This window comes from Cynocephalus volans, chromosome 3 (genome assembly GCF_027409185.1).
Source record: "Cynocephalus volans isolate mCynVol1 chromosome 3, mCynVol1.pri, whole genome shotgun sequence".
Classification (NCBI taxonomy): domain Eukaryota; kingdom Metazoa; phylum Chordata; class Mammalia; order Dermoptera; family Cynocephalidae; genus Cynocephalus; species Cynocephalus volans.
Window position 1 is genome coordinate 68240160 of NC_084462.1, and position 17966 is coordinate 68258125.

The 17966-nt window shown below is 36.9% G+C and overlaps 1 protein-coding gene and 1 non-coding gene across 2 annotated transcripts in view; one reads left to right on the top strand and one right to left on the bottom strand.

The window, feature by feature from the left end:
• Window positions 1-17966, top strand: part of MYO9A (myosin IXA) — a 301341-nt gene that overhangs the window by 118425 nt on the left and 164950 nt on the right. Inside the window, exon 14 of the mRNA XM_063090574.1 lies at window positions 5548-5667. Coding sequence (XP_062946644.1) covers window positions 5548-5667 — 120 coding nt within the window. The remainder of the gene's footprint in view (window positions 1-5547; window positions 5668-17966) is intronic.
• Window positions 11678-11752, bottom strand: TRNAL-CAG (transfer RNA leucine (anticodon CAG)). The gene has a single exon. It is a non-coding gene; the product is annotated as a tRNA-Leu (tRNA).

The window sequence follows — 17966 nt, forward strand, 5'->3', positions numbered from 1 at the left end:
TTTGGCAAGTATTGAGAAAATAACAGAAAATAATATAGTAAAATAAATGACAAGAAAATTAATATAGTATACTAGAAAACATCTGTTTAATACAAAAGAAAGTGGTAATTAAGGAATAAATGAACAAAAATATCTTAGTTTTGTGGAAATTTAACAACATACTTCCAAATAAACAATAGGTCAAAGAAGAAATCACAAGGGAAATTAGAAAATACTTTTAGATGAATGGAGGCTAAAAACAGTGCACCAAAACTTATGGGATGCAGCTAGAGCAAGTTTATAGCTTTAAATGCCTATATTAAAAAGGAAGAAAGATCTCAAATAAATAACCTAATGCTCTACCTTAAGATTCTAGAGAAAAAGAATAAACTAAACCCAAAGCAAGAAGCAGTAAGGATGTTATAAATAGTAGATCTGAAATAAATGAAGTAGAGTATAGAAGAAAACAGTAGAGGAAACAAAACCAAAAGTTGGTTCTCTGAAAAGATAAACAAAATTGACAAAACTTGCCTTAGGGTGACCAAGAAATAGTGTGAAGATTCAAATTACATCAGTAGTTACATCAGAAATGAAAGAGTGTAGGCATTTCTGCTGAATTTATACTGAATTTATGGAAAAGGATTATAATGCTACGAATAGGTTATATGGCAACAAATTAGAACCCAGTTGAAATGGACAAATTCCTAAAAAGATATAACCAGCTCATACTGATTCCAGAAGAAATTGAAAATCTGAATGGGCCTATAATAAAGGATTGAATTAGTAGTAAAAAAATAAAAAAAAACTTCCTATGAAGAAAAACCAAGGAGGAGTGAATTCACTGATGAATTCTGCAAAATAATTAAAGGAGAATTAACACCAATTCTTAAACTTTTCCAAAAAATAGAATATGAGAGAATATGTTCCATCTCATTCTATGAGGCCAGTATTATCCAGATACCAGACAAGACATCACAAGAAAAGACTATCACAAATATCTCTTATGAATATGAATAGAAAAAATTTTCAACAAAATACTAGCAAACTGAATCCAGCAACAGATAAAAAGTATTAGATACCATAACCTAGTGGAATTTTCTGAGGAATGCAAGGTTGGTTCAACTTATAAAAAGCAATCACTGGAATAAACCACATTATTAGAATAAAAGACAAAAACCACATGATCACCCTCTTAGGTACAGAAAAAAGCATTTGATAAAAGCCAGCACCTATTCATGATAAAAACATGGAACAAACTAGGAATGGAAGGGAATTTCCTCAACGTGATGAGGCATCTGCCCCAACATGATGAGGGAATTTATGAAAAACCCAAAGCTTACATCATACTTAATAGTGAAAGATTGTTTTTCACCTAAGGTCAGGAACAAAGAAAAGGATGTCTGCTTTTGCCTCTTCTATTCAACTTTGTCATACAGGTTCTGGCCAGGGCAGTTAGTCAAGAAAAAGAAAGAAAAGACATCCAAATTTGAAAGGAAGAAATTATTTTGGTCACAACTGACATATTATGTATAGAATAGACACACAAAAAACTATTAAAGCTAAAAAATGAGGTCAGCAGGGTTGCAGGGCACAAGATCATTATGCAGAAATCAGTTGTATTTCTATACCATAACAATGAACAACCTGAAAGTGAAATTAGATTGATGTTCCATTTATAAGAGCATCAATAAGAGGGCTGGCTGGTAAGCTCAGTTGGTTGGAGTGTGGTGCTGATAACATCAAGGTCTAAGGTTTGATATCCATACCAGCCAGCTGCCAAAAAAAAGAAAAAGCACCAACAAGAATAAAATACTTATGGATAAATTTTACAAGAGAGTTGCAAGACTTGTATACTGAAAACTACAAAACATCGTTGAAAAAACTTGGCAGCTAAGTAAATGGAAAGATGTCTTGTGTTCATACATTGTAAGACTTCACGTAGTTAAGATGGCAACACACCCCAACTTGATCTACAGATTCAACACAAAATGATAGAAAATATTTGTTAATTGTATATCTAATAAAGAACTGGTGTCTAGAATATGTACAGAACTCTTATTACTCAAAGATAAAAAGCATAATCCAATTTAAAAAATGAACAAAGGATCTGAAAAGACATTTATCCAAAGAGATGTGCAGATGGCCAATAAACACAGTAAAAGATGCTCAACATCATTTGTTATCAGGGAAAAGCAAATGGAACTCATAATGAGATACCATTTCACATATACTAGGATGGCTATAATAAAAAAAGACAGGTAATAAACTTTGGCAAATATGAGGAGAAATTGGAAGCCTCATACACTAATGGTGGGAATGCAAAGTGGTCCAGCCACTTTGTAAAACAGCCTGGCAGTTCCTCAAAAAGTTAAATATAGAATAACATTTGACCCAGCAATTCCACTCAGCTATATACTCAAAAGGATTGAAAACAGATATCCAAACAGAAACCTGTAGACAGATGTTCTGTATACACTGAAAACTTGTAGATGTTTTTATCTACAAGTGAAAACTGAAACTTGTAGGTGGATGTTCTTGTACGTGCTGCAACATGGATAAACCTTGAAAGCATTATGCTGTGTGAAAGAAGTCAGACACGGAAGGCCATATATTGTATAATTCCGTTTGTATGAATTGTCCTGAATAGGCAAATCTATAGAGACAGAACTTAGAAAAACTTAGAAGCACTTAAAAAAGATAATTGAAAAATTCTGTTTGCTGGCATTGCATAGAAAATCAAGAGAAACCTTAGCAATCTGTGTTAGGCTTTAGATAAGGTTAAAAAAAAAGTTACCTTTAGAAAATCGATGTTCATATCTGCACCACACATCACTATAGGGTCTGAGTTTATACTATATGTTTGGTGCATGTCATAATCTGTTTTGTGTTGCCATAACAGACTACCAGAGACTAGGTAATCTATAAAGAAAAGAGGTTTATTTAGCTCACAGTTCTGCAGGCTGGGAAGTTCAAGATTGGGTGGCTGCATCTGGCAGCTTCTGGTGGGGGCCTCTTGCGATATCAAAATGTGGTGGAGAAATGGAAGGAAAATCAGGTGTGTGTGAAAAGGTCAAAACACAAGAGGCAACCTCACTTTATAACAACGCACTGTTGAGGGAAGTAATCCGTTCCAGTGAGAACTAATGCAGTCTCCAAAGAAAGACATTAATCTAATTTAACAACCTAATTACTTCTTAAAGGCACTACCTCCCCAACCTGTTACATTGACAGTTAAATTTCAACATGAGTTTTGTCCGTGACAAACCACATCTAAACCATAGCAGTGCATAATCTCAAACTAAGAAATTACTATCAAAATTAGGCCAGGAACTAGCGTAAGCAATCACTAAATCAACCTCTTTTAAGAGTGTTTAATACTTCTTAGAAAGTAACCTCCACTGGGGAAGAAGATATAACAACCACAATTACTTGAAGTTGATACAACAAGCAAACAGAAAGGACATTGTTGGGGGGGAGGGAGGAGGGAGGGAGGTTTTGGTAAGGGGCAACAATAATCAACCACAATGTATATCGACAAAAAAAAAAAAAAAAAAAAGTAACCTCCACTGAAAATGTACTTATAAACCATCCTAGGAAACCAAACCACCTTGGCAGGGAGTTGGTACACACAGTAAACAAGAAGAATATCACTTTAAGATTAAGAAATAGTATTACAGTCTGGAAAATTATGATCAAAACAGTTAAAAGAAGGCAAAGAAAGCAGAATGAAAGGACAGAGGTTAAATAAAACAAAGCTAGGTGTGATGGTGAGACACAAAACAGTCACTGATACAAAAGTACCCATATCTAAATGGCACTGCCACAGTTTGTTAGATCATATAGAAAGTAGAGTACAGTGGCTATAGTAACGTTGAATGATTTCTTAAAACTCTATATAATAATGTATATTTTAATATCCTGAGCTCTTACATAGAACACTTTAATACCATAATTTTCTTGAATTATTTCTGACCATCGGATTATCAAGTTAGCTAATGAAAGGATAGATAGTTTGTTGATAACTTCTTAAAATTACAATTTGGATAGAGTGTGAGTACAGCTTACTCGGTGTTTTTTTCCCCTCAACTGGTCCCCCTTTACTGACTGGTAAACCAAGTGTAGATTAGTTTGATGCCTAAGTATCCTTTCTCCAAGCAGTGCCCATCAAGGAGGGTATTACTGGTATATGAGAATAGAGTATTTTTACTGAGGTATCTTTTGACAGAAAAATGGTGGTGAACTCAGTTATAATTGTCTGTTTTTGAAACATTGAACATTTGCAACTACTGACTTTTTCTATTAGGTAAATATTATGTATAGTGTTTTATTCGCTCAGTTACTTTTTATTATTAGACATGAAAAATTATTTCAAATTAATTTTATTTTTAAAAAGCCTCCTATTTCTATATATAGTATTATCTGATTTATAGTATTATAAGGTTCCTTCTCCTTTGTTTAATGTAGATGCCTATTCTCTGTATATAGAAATCCAGTTTAGGGAGTTATAGTGAGACTGAGACGTGTTCTGCAAATCTTTTTGAATTACCATTTAACTTTTTAAATGATCCTACCTTGAGAACTATTCATAGATTGTTCCCTTGTATTTCATTTCTAATTGCACAGTAAAATGCACTAATGGAACTCTAGTTTATGTGTTGCTTAATTTGCTTCTGTTATTAAATCATGCACTTTTGTTTTTTAAAGGCAAGCCTATTTAAATTTGAACATTATGCCCTAACTCTAGAGGTGATCTCTGAGTAAATGATACACAACTTTCTCAAAGCCTGGAAGCCCTGTATCCATTTATTGCTAATATTTGTGGTACTGAATGTAACCCCCATCCGTCTTTATTGCTCAAGTGACTTACTGCTTAAAAAGCACTAATCTGGGACTTTGGTCGTTACTTGGTTGTTCTCTCTTCCTTTTCCCACTGGTAGCTGATTTCTGTCTCACTTTCCTAAGAAATGGTGGTGAGGTAACAGATTCTCCTGCTTTGTTTTCAGATTTATAAATATAGAAGTGCTGCTGGGTTTTCCTGATATGTGGTGCTTTTCTTCATACTTTTGTCATTGACACACTTGTTGGAATTCTTACAAGTGTGGTTAATTGCAGGATTTGTGAAATAATTGGTTGATTTTCAATAAATTGTTTTGGGTGTATTTCTCTTTGGGTTCCATCAATGTTCCTTGCAGTGTTGCCAACTATATGCTAATTATATTTCAGACCTGATAAAAGTGAGTCTGTTTTTAAAAAATAACTCAATTATACAAATTGTTTTTGAAATTTCCCTAGTATTTTAATTTAGAAATTTTAAAATGGTGTTAACTCATGATACTTTGGGTACTGAAAAGGCCATTTTGAATACCTGAAAATAACCTTTATTTTTTTCTATTTATTTAATTTCCTGAAATTAATTGGAAAAATCACTCACATTTAACCTCTATTATTTAACACATTTTGTACATTCTTAAGATAGTTGGCAGCATTGTCCTTGATTCACTATTGGTTTGGGCTTATATAATGTCTTTTTCTTTTCTCCATTTTTTTGTTTTTCTTTTGCTTCCTAAGGACATGATGATACTGCGCCATGTGCAATTTTGAAAAGTATGGATAGTTTTAGCTTTCTCCAACACCCAGTCCACCAGAGGAGCTTAGAGATTCTGCAGAGATGCAAGGAAGAGAAGTACAGTAAGGCTGCAAATACTGATAAACTCTGTGTCATCACATATCCATTTGGAAATGGAAACCAGGAGCATTCTGCATGGGGGTGGGACTTAGATTGCACAGGCAACATGACCTCCATAATCCTCTGAGCAGTCTAAGCATATTTCCAATGAGACATTTGTTCTTTGTCATGAACATGCTGATATATCTGTTCTTTTAAATTGGGTGACTGTCCTAGTTGCCTATTATCATTGAGTTGTTAATTATATTTGGTTACAGTCACTGAATTGGTTTCTATTTGTCTTTCAAGTAGCCAAGTGTTGGGTAAAAATGAACAATGTTTTTTTTTTCTGCTCATTAAAAAAAAAAAAAAGCTTTATTGAGGTCTAATTGAAATAAAATGAACTGCATGCAAAGAGAACAATTTGGTAAGTTTTGACGTATGTAGGCACCCTTGAAGTTATCACCACAATTGAGATGATAATGAACATATCCAACTCTCCCAAAAGTTTCTTCACACCCCTTTCTAAATCTAGCTGATTTTTATATTTGCTTATGTTTGAGTTTCAACATCAGCAATGTTGCTTTTGTGTATCATTGGTAAATCCATTTATTTTGATTGCAGTTCTCTAATCAGACTTTCCTATGTCTGATTTAGAGTAAGCTACTACATTAATGTTTTGACTTAAGGAATAGTAACAGTATCATGGTGCATATTCTTTTTTGTTTGCCTTTTTTATAAAGTTGGTGTAAAAAGATGCCCTTGGTCTCCATTTCCTCCCTTGCTCTTTATTTGTTACTCTCATTCTCCATGAAAATTTGTTCTTTTGCCTGTTGTGAGATTACAGTTATTGGGCTAATGCTATTATAAGAATAAATGGATCCTTCAGAATACTCAAAGCCTAATTCAGGAATTTGGATATAATGGACCTAAATTACTTATATAATCTGTTCTGAGATTTTAACAAATTGCCAGAGATTTAGTTTGCTAACTTCAGTTTTCTGTGAAATTCCGTAAAATTTTAATATCCAATTGTCAGTAAAAGGAGAATATAAGTAGAATTCCTTAAAGCAAATGTTATGGGTTCTTTTTTTAGTTCCTCTTACTAAGACAGCAGAGTATCAGTATATGCAATGTATAAGAAAATGTGTAATGTATTTTGAGAAAGAATATTAAAACTTATTTTCTCGTTTTAGAAAGAATAAAGGTAAGTATTTTATTTAAAAATAACATCCTTAAAAGTTATTCTTAATTAGTGCTGTTGTTCCTGAGATATACAAGTCTTCATTGTGATTATTCATTTTCCTATTTTACATCTATTAATGCACAGGACATTATTTAAAACAGTCTACAGATATTTTAGGGGGAGCTTAAATTAATTATTTTTAACTCTTAAATAGTTGCAAGTAGTTTATTTGCTTTTTCATGACACACAGCCTGACAAACCCAGACCTGATCGTATTCCATCTTATCAGATATGGATTTGGAATAGGAAGGCATCAATTTTAGCATAGACTGCTTGAAGAAATTGTGTGTTCATATGCAGATTTCTACATTTGTGGACATTGGAACTTTTCCATTTTTTACATTATTTATGTAACTTATTTCATTTCCCACTATAGTTTTAGCAATAATTAAAATTTTATAACATATAAAATTATGAATTCAAGTTTGGGAAATTGTTCTTATAAAACCAGAAGACTACCAGCTTTAAGTAATGGTGAACTGATGAATTAGTGAGGTGAATGAACCCTCCCACAGGTAACAATGATAAGACTTAGAAAAAAAAAATTTTTTTTTTCCTTTTTTTGTTACTGGTAAGGGGATCGCAACCCTTGGTGTGGTGTCTTCCGCACCGCGCTCAGCCAGTGAGTGCACCGGCCATCCCCCCGGCCATCCCTATATAGGATCCGAACTCGCGGTGGGAGCACCACTGTGCTCCCAGCGCGGCACTCTCCCGAGTGAGCCACAGGGCCGGCCCAGAAAAAATTTTAAAATAACAGACTATTTGACAGTACTGGAACAAGACCAAAAGAAGGTAGAAAGTAGAGAAGAGATTATTCTTTAAAGTAAGTAAAGGGCCGAGCCCGTGGCGCACTCGGTAGAGTGCTGCGCTGGGAGCGCGGCAACGCTCCCGCCGCGGGTTCGGATCCTATATAGGAATGACCGGTGCACTCAGTGGCTGAGTGCCGGTCACGACACACACACACAAAAATAAAATAAAATAAAGTAAGTAAAGCAATGGGTAAGAGTTGTGAGTTTGTGGCTTATTGTATCAGGGGGTGCCAACTTCCATAGCTCCAGAGACAGAAAACCAAACCATACTGGCTGAAGGCATTAGAAAACTAACTTGAGGACTGTCAGAGCAGCTGTACATTTAAGAGAAAAATCCATGAACTGAGAGAGTTGCTAAAGGCTAAACCCAGATTTAGCATATGATCTCTAACCACATCCCAGGCTGAATGCTGTAAGTATGCAGGAAAGACCCTAGGAAACCTGCCTCCAAAGCAGTGGAAACCAAGTAGGAGATAATCCTTGAAGGACTTAACTGTAATAGGTGAGATTTTCACGTTTGCTGCTTTTTTGTCTGAAGCATTTTTTACCTGTGTATAGCTTGTATGGGAGAAAGCTAAAGTCTTTTTGCCTTAATTGGAGTCCCATAAGGAGAGGAGAGAGAATGGGGCAGAAAATATTTGAAGAAATAGTGGCAGAAAACTTCCCATGTTTGGCTTAAAAAAAATAAAAATAAAATAGCAACACACTGGCTTATAGATCCAAGAAGATCATTGATCTACAAGCAGAATAAATACAAAAGAAAGCCATACCTAGACACATTGTAGGCAAACTGTAAAGAGAAAATCATGAAAGCAGCCAGAAAAAAATATGGCACATGAAATACAGGGTAATAATGATATGATTAACACCTGACTTCTCAGTAGAAATAATGGAGGCCAAAAGGTATACAAAAATCATATTTAAAATGACACACACACACACACACACAAAAACTCAACAAAAAACAAAAATAACTTTAAGCCAAAATTTTCATATTTGCAGTTTGGTTCCAGACAAGTTAAATGTCAGAAGAAAAATTAACACTCTCTAGAAGAACATAACAACATCCATTTATATTATCCACAATATCCAATTATCATTTAGCAAAAGTATCCTTCAAAAATGAAGGTGAAATAAAGATGTTTTCAGATAAACAGAATCTGAGAGAATTTGTCACCATAATTGTACTATATGAAAAATGATAATGGAAATTCTTCAGGCTAAGAGGAAGTTACTCCGTGATAGTAACTTGGATCTATAGTAGGAGTTGGCAAATTTTTCTACTAAGGGCAGAATAGTAAATATTTTAGGCTGTGTGGGCAATATGGTTTTTGTTGGAACACTCAACTCTGCTGTGAGTGGAGCCATAAACAATATATGAAAAGTGTGGCTGTGTTTCAATAAAACTTTATTAAGGATACTGATATTTAAATTTCAGAAAATTTTCACGTTACAAAAATGTTTTTCTTTTGTTTTTTACCTCAGTCATTAAAAAATATAAAAATCATTCTGAGTTCACAGCCAATACAAAAACAGGCAGTAGGTTTAATTTAGGCAATGGCCTCTAGTTTGCTTATCCATGAATTATTGGAAGAGTGAAGAAACCAGAAATAATAAATATGTTGAAAAATATAAATGACTACATATTTTCTTCCCTTCTTAATTTCTTTTAAAAGATATATGGCTATTTAAAGTAAAAATTATGACATTATTTTGGTGGTTGAAAACATGTCCACAAATTCTTTGATACTTCTCCCTTCAAAAGGCGTGTGCTGTACTTAGTGACTCATTTCTAACAAATGGGATGCAACAGAAGTGACAGTGTGTGACCTTCAAGATTAAGACATAAAAGGTATTGTGGCTCTTCCTCCTCCTTTTCATTTTTGGTGCTCCTACTGTATCTCTGCCGTGGCTCTTTTCTGAGGCTTGGCAGGGAAAAATTAGAAGAGTGGGGAGAAATTGGGATTATTGGGAGCATGAGCTGCAGCCCCATTCTGGAAAAGTCAGGAGCCCTGGAAAGGAGAAGGAATCAGACAGCAGGAGGAAGAGAGAGCAGGGACAGAATAGAAGAATCTCACTTCAATTCAAACCCATACTTCTGGCCTTCAGTCCAGTCTTGGGATGATTAAGAATATGATGTTCATCAACAAGATGAAGGATCAGTAATTGCTAGAGAAGGGCTGTAGGCTTACTCACTACCCTCACCTTGATGACAATGCTTACCATTATGTCCTGACCTCAGTCATCAGTATGGTCACACAAATGATTGAAAATCTAAAGTATACTGTCTGATCAAAATGGAAGTAAAATTTTAATAACAGAATGATATCTGGGAAACTCTCAAATATTCAGAAAATAAACAAAATGTATTAACTCATGACTCAGAAAAATTCATGAGGGAAACTTGAAAGTATTTTGATCTGAATGGTAATGAAAACACAACGTATTAGAACTTGAGGAATGCAACTAAAGAAGTTTAGAAGAAAACTTATAGCTTTAAATTCTTATACAGTCAGTGGTGCTTGAGGACAGGAATGTGTTCTGAGAAATGCATTGTTAGGTGATTTTTTCATTCTGCGAACATGAGAAAGTGTACTTTCACAAACCTAGATGGTATAGCCTACTCCACACCTAGACTATATGGTATAGCCATTTTAATCTTATGGGACCACCGTTGTTTATGTGATTCATCATTGACCAAAATGTCACTATGTAGTGCATGACTATTAGGAAAAGAGTAAGGAGGTCAAAATCAATGATTTAAGCTTTCACCTTAAGAAACGTAGGAAGAAAAGAGCTTATTAAGTCCAAAATAAGCAGAAGAAAGTAAATAAAGTTGAGAGCTAAATGAGTGAAATAGAGAGCAGACTAACAGTAGAAAAAATCAATGAAACCAAAAGCTGGTTTTAGGGAAAGAGCAATGAAATTTATAAATCTTTGGCCCAGCATTGTCCAATGGAACTTTATATGATTATGGAAATGTTTTCTAACTACGGTGTCTAATAGTGTAGTTACTAGCCACATATGGTTGGTAAGCACCTGTAATGTGGCTGGCACAACTGAAACTAAAGTTTTAACTTTATTTAATCAATTAAAATTTATATGGCTAGTGACTACTGTGTTGGACAATGCAGTTCTAGCCATTTTGATCAAGAAAAATGAGAGAAGACATAAAACTATTATCTGGGATGAAAGAATCAATACAATTACATATGTTACAGACATTAGAAGTTTTTTTTTTTTTTTTTAAAAGATGACCGGTAAGGGGATCTTAACCCTTGACTTGGTGTTGTCAGTACCACGCTCACCCAGTGAGCAACCGGCCATCCCTATAAGGGATCTGAACCCGTGGCCTTGGTGTTATCAGCACCACACTCTCCCAAGTGAGCCATGGGCCGGCCCGAAATTAGAAGTTTGAGGGAGAGACTATGAACATTTATGCCAATAAATTCAACTTATATGAAATGGACAAATTATGTGATTGTCAATAATTATCAGAATTGACCCAAGAAAAAAAATAGAAAATCTGAATAGTCCTATATATCTGTTAACAATATTGAATTTATAAGTAAAATCCTTCCCACAAAAAAGTTCCAGCCCAGATAGCTTCAACAGTGAATTTTGTTTTATTTTATTTTTATTTATTTATTTTTTTTCCTTTTTTTTTTTTTGTGACTGGTAAGGGGATCTCAACCCTTGGCTTGGTGTCGTCCGCACCGCGCCCAGCCAGTGAGCGCACCGGCCATCCCTATAGGATCCGAACCTGCGGCGGGAGTGCCGCTGCGCTCCCAGTGTCGCACTCTCCCGAGTGAGCCACGGGGTTGGCCCTTATTTTATTTTTTAAAGGCCAAAAAAAAAAATAAAGTAGAAATAAATTTAATATCTAAAGTTAATACATTAGTAATCACAATAAATGTACTTGTATCAGATAATTCTGAGTTTTGAATTTTTATTTTATTTTTATTATTTTTTGGCTGCTGGCTGGTAAGGGGATTGGAACCCTTGCCCTTGGTGTTCTGAGCACCATGCTCTAACCAACTGAGCTAACTGGCCAGCCCTTGATTTTGTTTTTTATTTTTTATTAGCATATTCATTGTTACAAATCATACTTATTCTTTATGCTCCTTATCCAGTTTCTCCCCTTCTCCCTCCCCACTCTTATAACCACAGATTTGTTCTCTCCATCTCATAGATTAACTGTTCTTCTGTTTGTTACCTAGATGATCTGTCCAGTACTGAGACAGGTGTGATCAAGTCCTCCCCTATTATCGTAAATCAGATGCTGCTTCTATTACTCTGGAGTGTGCTTTGTGGAGAGAGAGGACCTCTTCTTTTTTGGGGGGTGCCTCCACTGGTGCCTCTCCTTGTGTCAGTGAAGTTGAGACTCCGGCATGGCATTTGCACAGTGGCTGTGACTGATGCTATGGAGACTAACTGCTTTTGTGGCAGCCATGGCACTTGCAGTGGCTGTGGAGGGTTACCCATGTGAAAATGGTGTTTTTGGTATGCTCTTTACCTGGTTGCAGCTGTGTTTGACTTCCCCCAGCTCCATGCCTGAGGACCCTGGTGGGGCCTGGGGCAGTGGGAGCAGCTTGCTTAGCTGCAGCTGGGTTTGGCTTCCCCCGGCTCCATGCCTCATTCTAAGATGTTGTTGCGAAGCAATTGGGGAGGAAGAATGAGAAGGGAAAGAGGAGGAGAAATAGGGTGTAAAAAAGGGAAGGAGGGGGAGTGTGATCATGGCCTGTGGATCGCTCTCCTTCTGGCAGGGGAGACCAGTGGGCTTCCAGCATTAGCTGAGTCATCGCTGAGCTGGATGCAGATGTCAGGGTGGTGTCGGTGAAGCCCTTGGCCCTCCCACTGCCCCAGCTGGTGAGCCTGGGGTTCTTCCTGAGGCAACTTGGTGGTCGTCGCTGGGCTGGTTTTGGATGTCAGGGGCGGCGTGTGTGTGGCTGAGGCCATTGGCATCCCACTGCCCAGGCTCAGGAGCCAAGGGCACTTCCTGTGGTGGCTTGGTGGTCATTGCTGTGCTGGTTGTGGATGTTGGAGGTTGTGGCTGAGTCCCTCAGCTCCCCTACCACCCCATCTTGGGATCCAGGGCACTTCCTGCAGCAGCTCAATAGTCACTGGGCTGGTTGTTGGGGGGTGAGGGGGTGTGGCTGAGGCCCTCGGCCCTCCCTGCTCCCTGGCTTGGGAGCCAGGGGGCTTCCAGTCCTTCTAGGTTTTATAGTTGTTCTTTGGCAGTGTTAGACCTTTGCTAGTTAATATGAGACTTTGTCTCTGATGTGTGGGTATTTGGGTTTTTTTCAGTGCTGTGTTGGATTACTCAGTGTTCCACCACTTAACTGTGCACTAATTTGTTGTCCTTTGCTTACTTTTAAAATGGAGGAACTTCCTGTGGGACCAGCATTTGAGCCCTGTGGTTGAGCTAAGCTAAATTGCTTCATTGATGCTGATTCCCTGAGGAAGGCTTTTTGTGCAGCTCAGGTTTTGATGGTTGACCTTGTATGCACTTCTGGGTCTTGTGAGGTCTGATACACCCGGGTTGCATGGAAACTCTGGTTTGGATCTGAGTCTTTTCAGCAAACTACACCACCTGCAGTTCTATATTCCTGACTGGTCTTCACTGAGTAGTCCTGTGCTGATTGGAGGGGAGATCAGCTGTCCATGCTGTGCCCATTGTTCCCTTGGTGGGCCCATCTCCCCCACGACCCGCACTCCGAACACTTCCCCTGGGACGGGCCATGCACTGGTCCCTTGCAATGACTCACCAGCCTCTGAGTGTTTCCTTATTTCAGTTGTCTGTGGCTCCTCGCTCCTGTATGGGTCCACAGGAACCCTGTTAGTGGTCTTGCTGGCCTGGGGTCCAAGGCCCTCTTCTCCCCTCCCACCTCAAAGCAACTTCATAGGAAGGGCACAGCTGTAGCTTTTGCCAGCTCTTGCTCCATGTGTTCACCAGTGCCAGCCTTGAAGCAGCCGGGGCTTGAAATGGTGTGAGCAATCCTTTCTTTATCTCATCGTGGCTTCTCCTGCCTTTGTAAACTCTGTAGGTCTCTCCTCCTCTTCCCATGAGCTCTAGCAGTCCCAGATTGGCTGTCGTTGCTTTTTAATAATTGTAAATTGGTTGATTTGTGGGAGAGAGTAATGCTGGAGACTGTCTATTCCATCATCTTTTTTGATGCATGAGTTTCTTTTCTGTTCTGGAAAAGTAGTCATCCAACCTTTTCTTGAATGTCTCCAGTAAGGTCTGATTTCTTACTTAACTACAGGCTCTCGCATCTGACACCAGTATGAGTTTGGGGGAGGGAGCGCTGCACTGCCAGTTGAGTCTGGGGGCTGAAGGTCACGGTCAGGGCAGGTACTGTGGCCACTGGATAAGAGGAGCCCCTCAGGTTTGAATTTTTAAAATTTTGCTATATGCCATTTATAAAAGACACACCATGGTGCTAGGGTCTCTGGGAGCTTGATGTAGTTCGAAAGAATTTATTTTATTGGCACTCATTTCATCAGTGTCAGCAGTGATATAATGTCTAGGTGAGTAAGCATTGGACAAGCTCCCAAGCAGCCTCAGGATCTCAGTGGTATGCCCACCGGACCTAGCCACCACCACCAGACTGAGAGACTCCAGGGGCATAATGTCTTGGGAATGAAGCACTATCCATAGTTAGTTGCAGGACTAGGCAGACTGCTACATCTTCTGCCGCTGCAGCCAAGGTAAGAACACAGCCCATGCAAAGAAACAGCACATATGCACAGCCAACAGAGAATTTTATTTAAGAAACATTTAAGAAAGGATAATTTACCAGTTCTCCTCAACTGTTTCAGAAAATAGAGCAGCAGAGAATACTATCCAAATCATATCATAAGACCAGTATTATTTTTCTGCTGCCCAAACCAGACAAAACCATTACAAGAAAACTACAGCCCAATATAACTTCTTGATGATAGGTATAAAAATTCTTAACAAAAATGAGAGCTAGCTGAGTTTAGCAATATATTAAGGGATAATATATGAAGACCAAGTGGAATTTATTTTAGGAATGAAAGGTTGGTTTGATAATCAAATCAATAGCTCACCATGTTAGCCATCAAAAATGGAAAAACCATATGATCATCTCAGTAGATGGGGAAAAGAGTTTGTCATAATTACATGCCCATTCCTATTTTAAAACTTCTGGCAGCCTGGGAATAGAGAGCAACTTCTTCAGCTTTATGAAGGATATGCATGAAAATCACACAGCAAACTTCATATTTAATGGTGAAAGATTGAATATTTTCTCCCTAACATTGAGAAAAAGCTGGGGCATCTGCTTTTGCCACTCAGATTAAACATTCTAGTAAATGTTATACACAGTACAATAAGGCAAGAAAAAGAAATAAAAGGCACTTAGATCAGGAAGAAGTAGACAACGTGATCATCAATATAGAAAGTGTTAAGGAGTCTAAAAAATGCCCGTAGGACTAAAAACTGAATTTAACAGTCTCACAAGGGCCGACCCGTGGCTCACTCGAGAGAGTGCGGCGCTCCCTCCGCAGGTTCGGATCCTATATAGGGATGGCCGGTTCGCTCACTGGCTGAGCGCGGTCGCGAAAAAGGACAAAAAAAAAAAAAAAAGAAACAGTCTCACAGGTTACCGGGTAAATATACAAAATTAAATTGTAATATTTTAGCCATGAACACTTGGAAAATGAAATTCCTAAATTTCATTTACACTACATCTGTGACTGCTAGCATCCTAGGTATAACCTTGTATATAGTTCTCGCCCATGTTTTCTAAGTGTTAGTCTGTATGACAGAAGTGATGGTGTGTCACTTCTAAGGTTGAGTTAGAAAAGACTGCAATTTCTATCTTGAGACCTCTTCACTTGCTAGCTCTTTCTTGGACCACTGTCTTGGAGACAAGCTAGCTGCCATTTGTGAGCAGCCCTATTGAGAGTCCCAATGATGCCTTCAGCCAACAGGGCAGTGAGGAACTAAGGCTTATCACCAACTATGTGAGTGACCTTAGAAGCAGATCCTTCAGTTTCATTCTAGTCCTAAAATAACTGCAGCCTTGGCTGGCAGCCTGAATACAGCTTTGTGAAAGACCCTGAGTCTCAATCACCTAGCTAAGCAGCTCCTGAATTTTTGTTCTTCTAGAAACTCTGTGAAATAATGGTTGTTTTAAAGTGCTGGGTTTTGGAGGAATTTAATATGCAGTGGGTAACTAATGCAACATATGCAGACATGAAATACCTAGGGATAAATTGAACAGATGTATGTAAGACTTGCATAAAACTAAGAGAAATTGGAGAATACAGTGAAGAGAGATACATGTTTTTATATGTGTTTTTGTATTTCTAAGATGTCAGTTCTCCTCTAAATGGATCTATAGATTGAATGCAGTCCTGTTGAGTATCACAGCAGTGTTTTTGGTAGAAATTCACAAACTGATTCTTAAATTTACATAGAAATGTAGAATTCCTTTAATGGTCAAAACAATTTTGAAAAAGAACAAAGCTATAGAACTTACACTGTATGATTTCAAGACTAAAATAATAATGACATTTTCTCTTTGTGTACGGACCAAGAGGTCAGTGAGCCAGATAGAGAGTGCAGAAATAGATCTGCACATGCAAGGGTACTTCAGAAAGTTCATTGAAAAATGGAATTGAAAGATAATACGAATCTTTCCATGAACTTTTTGAATATCCCTTGTACACTGTCAGTTGATTTCTGCAAAGGTGCTGAGATAATTCATTGAGATAAATGATAGCTTTTTAAACAGATGGCACTAGAACAAATGGATATCCATATGTTACAAGAGAACTTCAACCCTTATATCATATTTAAAAATTAACTTGAAATGAGTCATATAAGAATCAAAACTATAAGAATCAAGACCATTAAATTTGCAGAAGAAAAGCTGAGGAAAAATGTTTGCAATCGTGGGACAGGCAAAGATTTCTTAGATGGGACATAAAAGCATGAAATATAAAAGGGAAAATAATTGATAAATTGTTTTTCAATCAGTAAATTGAAAAACTTCTGCCTTTCAAATGATATTATTAAAAGTGAAAAGCATAGCACAGCCTAGGAAATAGTGTTTGTGACAATTTGTAATATTGATACTTGATAATGGACTTGAAACCAAAATATAAAAAGAACAACTGCGATAATAAGATAAACAGGTTAGTTAACTGGGCAGAAGATTTGAACATTTTACAAAAGACGAACTATATATGGGTTATAGGCTCATGAAAGATGTTTAACTTCATTAGTCATTAGGGAAATGTGTCGTGATTATAGTCACAATGAGATCACATTAACACCCTCTATAAAAGCTAAAGTGTAAAAAGTTGACAATACTAACTGATGATAAGGCTGTGGAACAACTAAACTCATACACTATTGGCAATGTAAAATGATTCAGTTGTTTTGGAAAAGAATTTGTGAGTTTTTATAAAGATAAGCATATCTTTACATATATTCCATGAATTCCAATACCAAGTATTCGCCTGAGAGAAATGAAAATATGTTCACACAAAGACTTTTATAGATTAATCTCTCAAATATTATGCTGAGTGAAGCGTTACATAAGAGGGCATACTGTTATATTCCACTTATATCATATTCTAGATAGTGCAAACCAATCTATATGGACAGCAGATTAGTGGTTTCTTTGAACCAGGAGTGTATGTGGGGCATTGTCCAAGAAAGGGTATGAGGGACCTTTTATGGATGTTGGAAATGTTTTTTATCTTCTTTTGGTGGTGGTTATGTGGTAAATGCATTTGTCAAAACTTACCAACTGTATATTTTAAAGGCATATGTTTTACCATATGAAAATTATACCCCTCAAAAAATGTTAATTATGTCATGAAGCCTGATATGTTACAAATAAATATCTAGAAGAAATTATTTTTCATGAAATTAAGGATATCCAAAATAGAAAATGGTATATGATCAGAATTCCTGTTTAGAAGTGGTAGACAGAAAAAAATGCAGGAGATACCAGCATACATTTTGGTGAAAATTGCAGGGAAGGTAGGGAGCTATATTTCTTTTGAATTAGTAGAATATGAATATTTATCATGTTTATGATATCAGTATGGGTAAATAGACTTAATGTGTGTCTTCAGGATAACCACAATAACAACAAAATTTAAGAGTTTTTATCTTTTAAAGTAGTATAAAGAACTTTTATCAAATGAAAACCAAGAAGGGAAAAATGAGCTTAAAGAGCAAAATAAATGGAAAACATAAAAGAAAATGCCACAAACAAATACT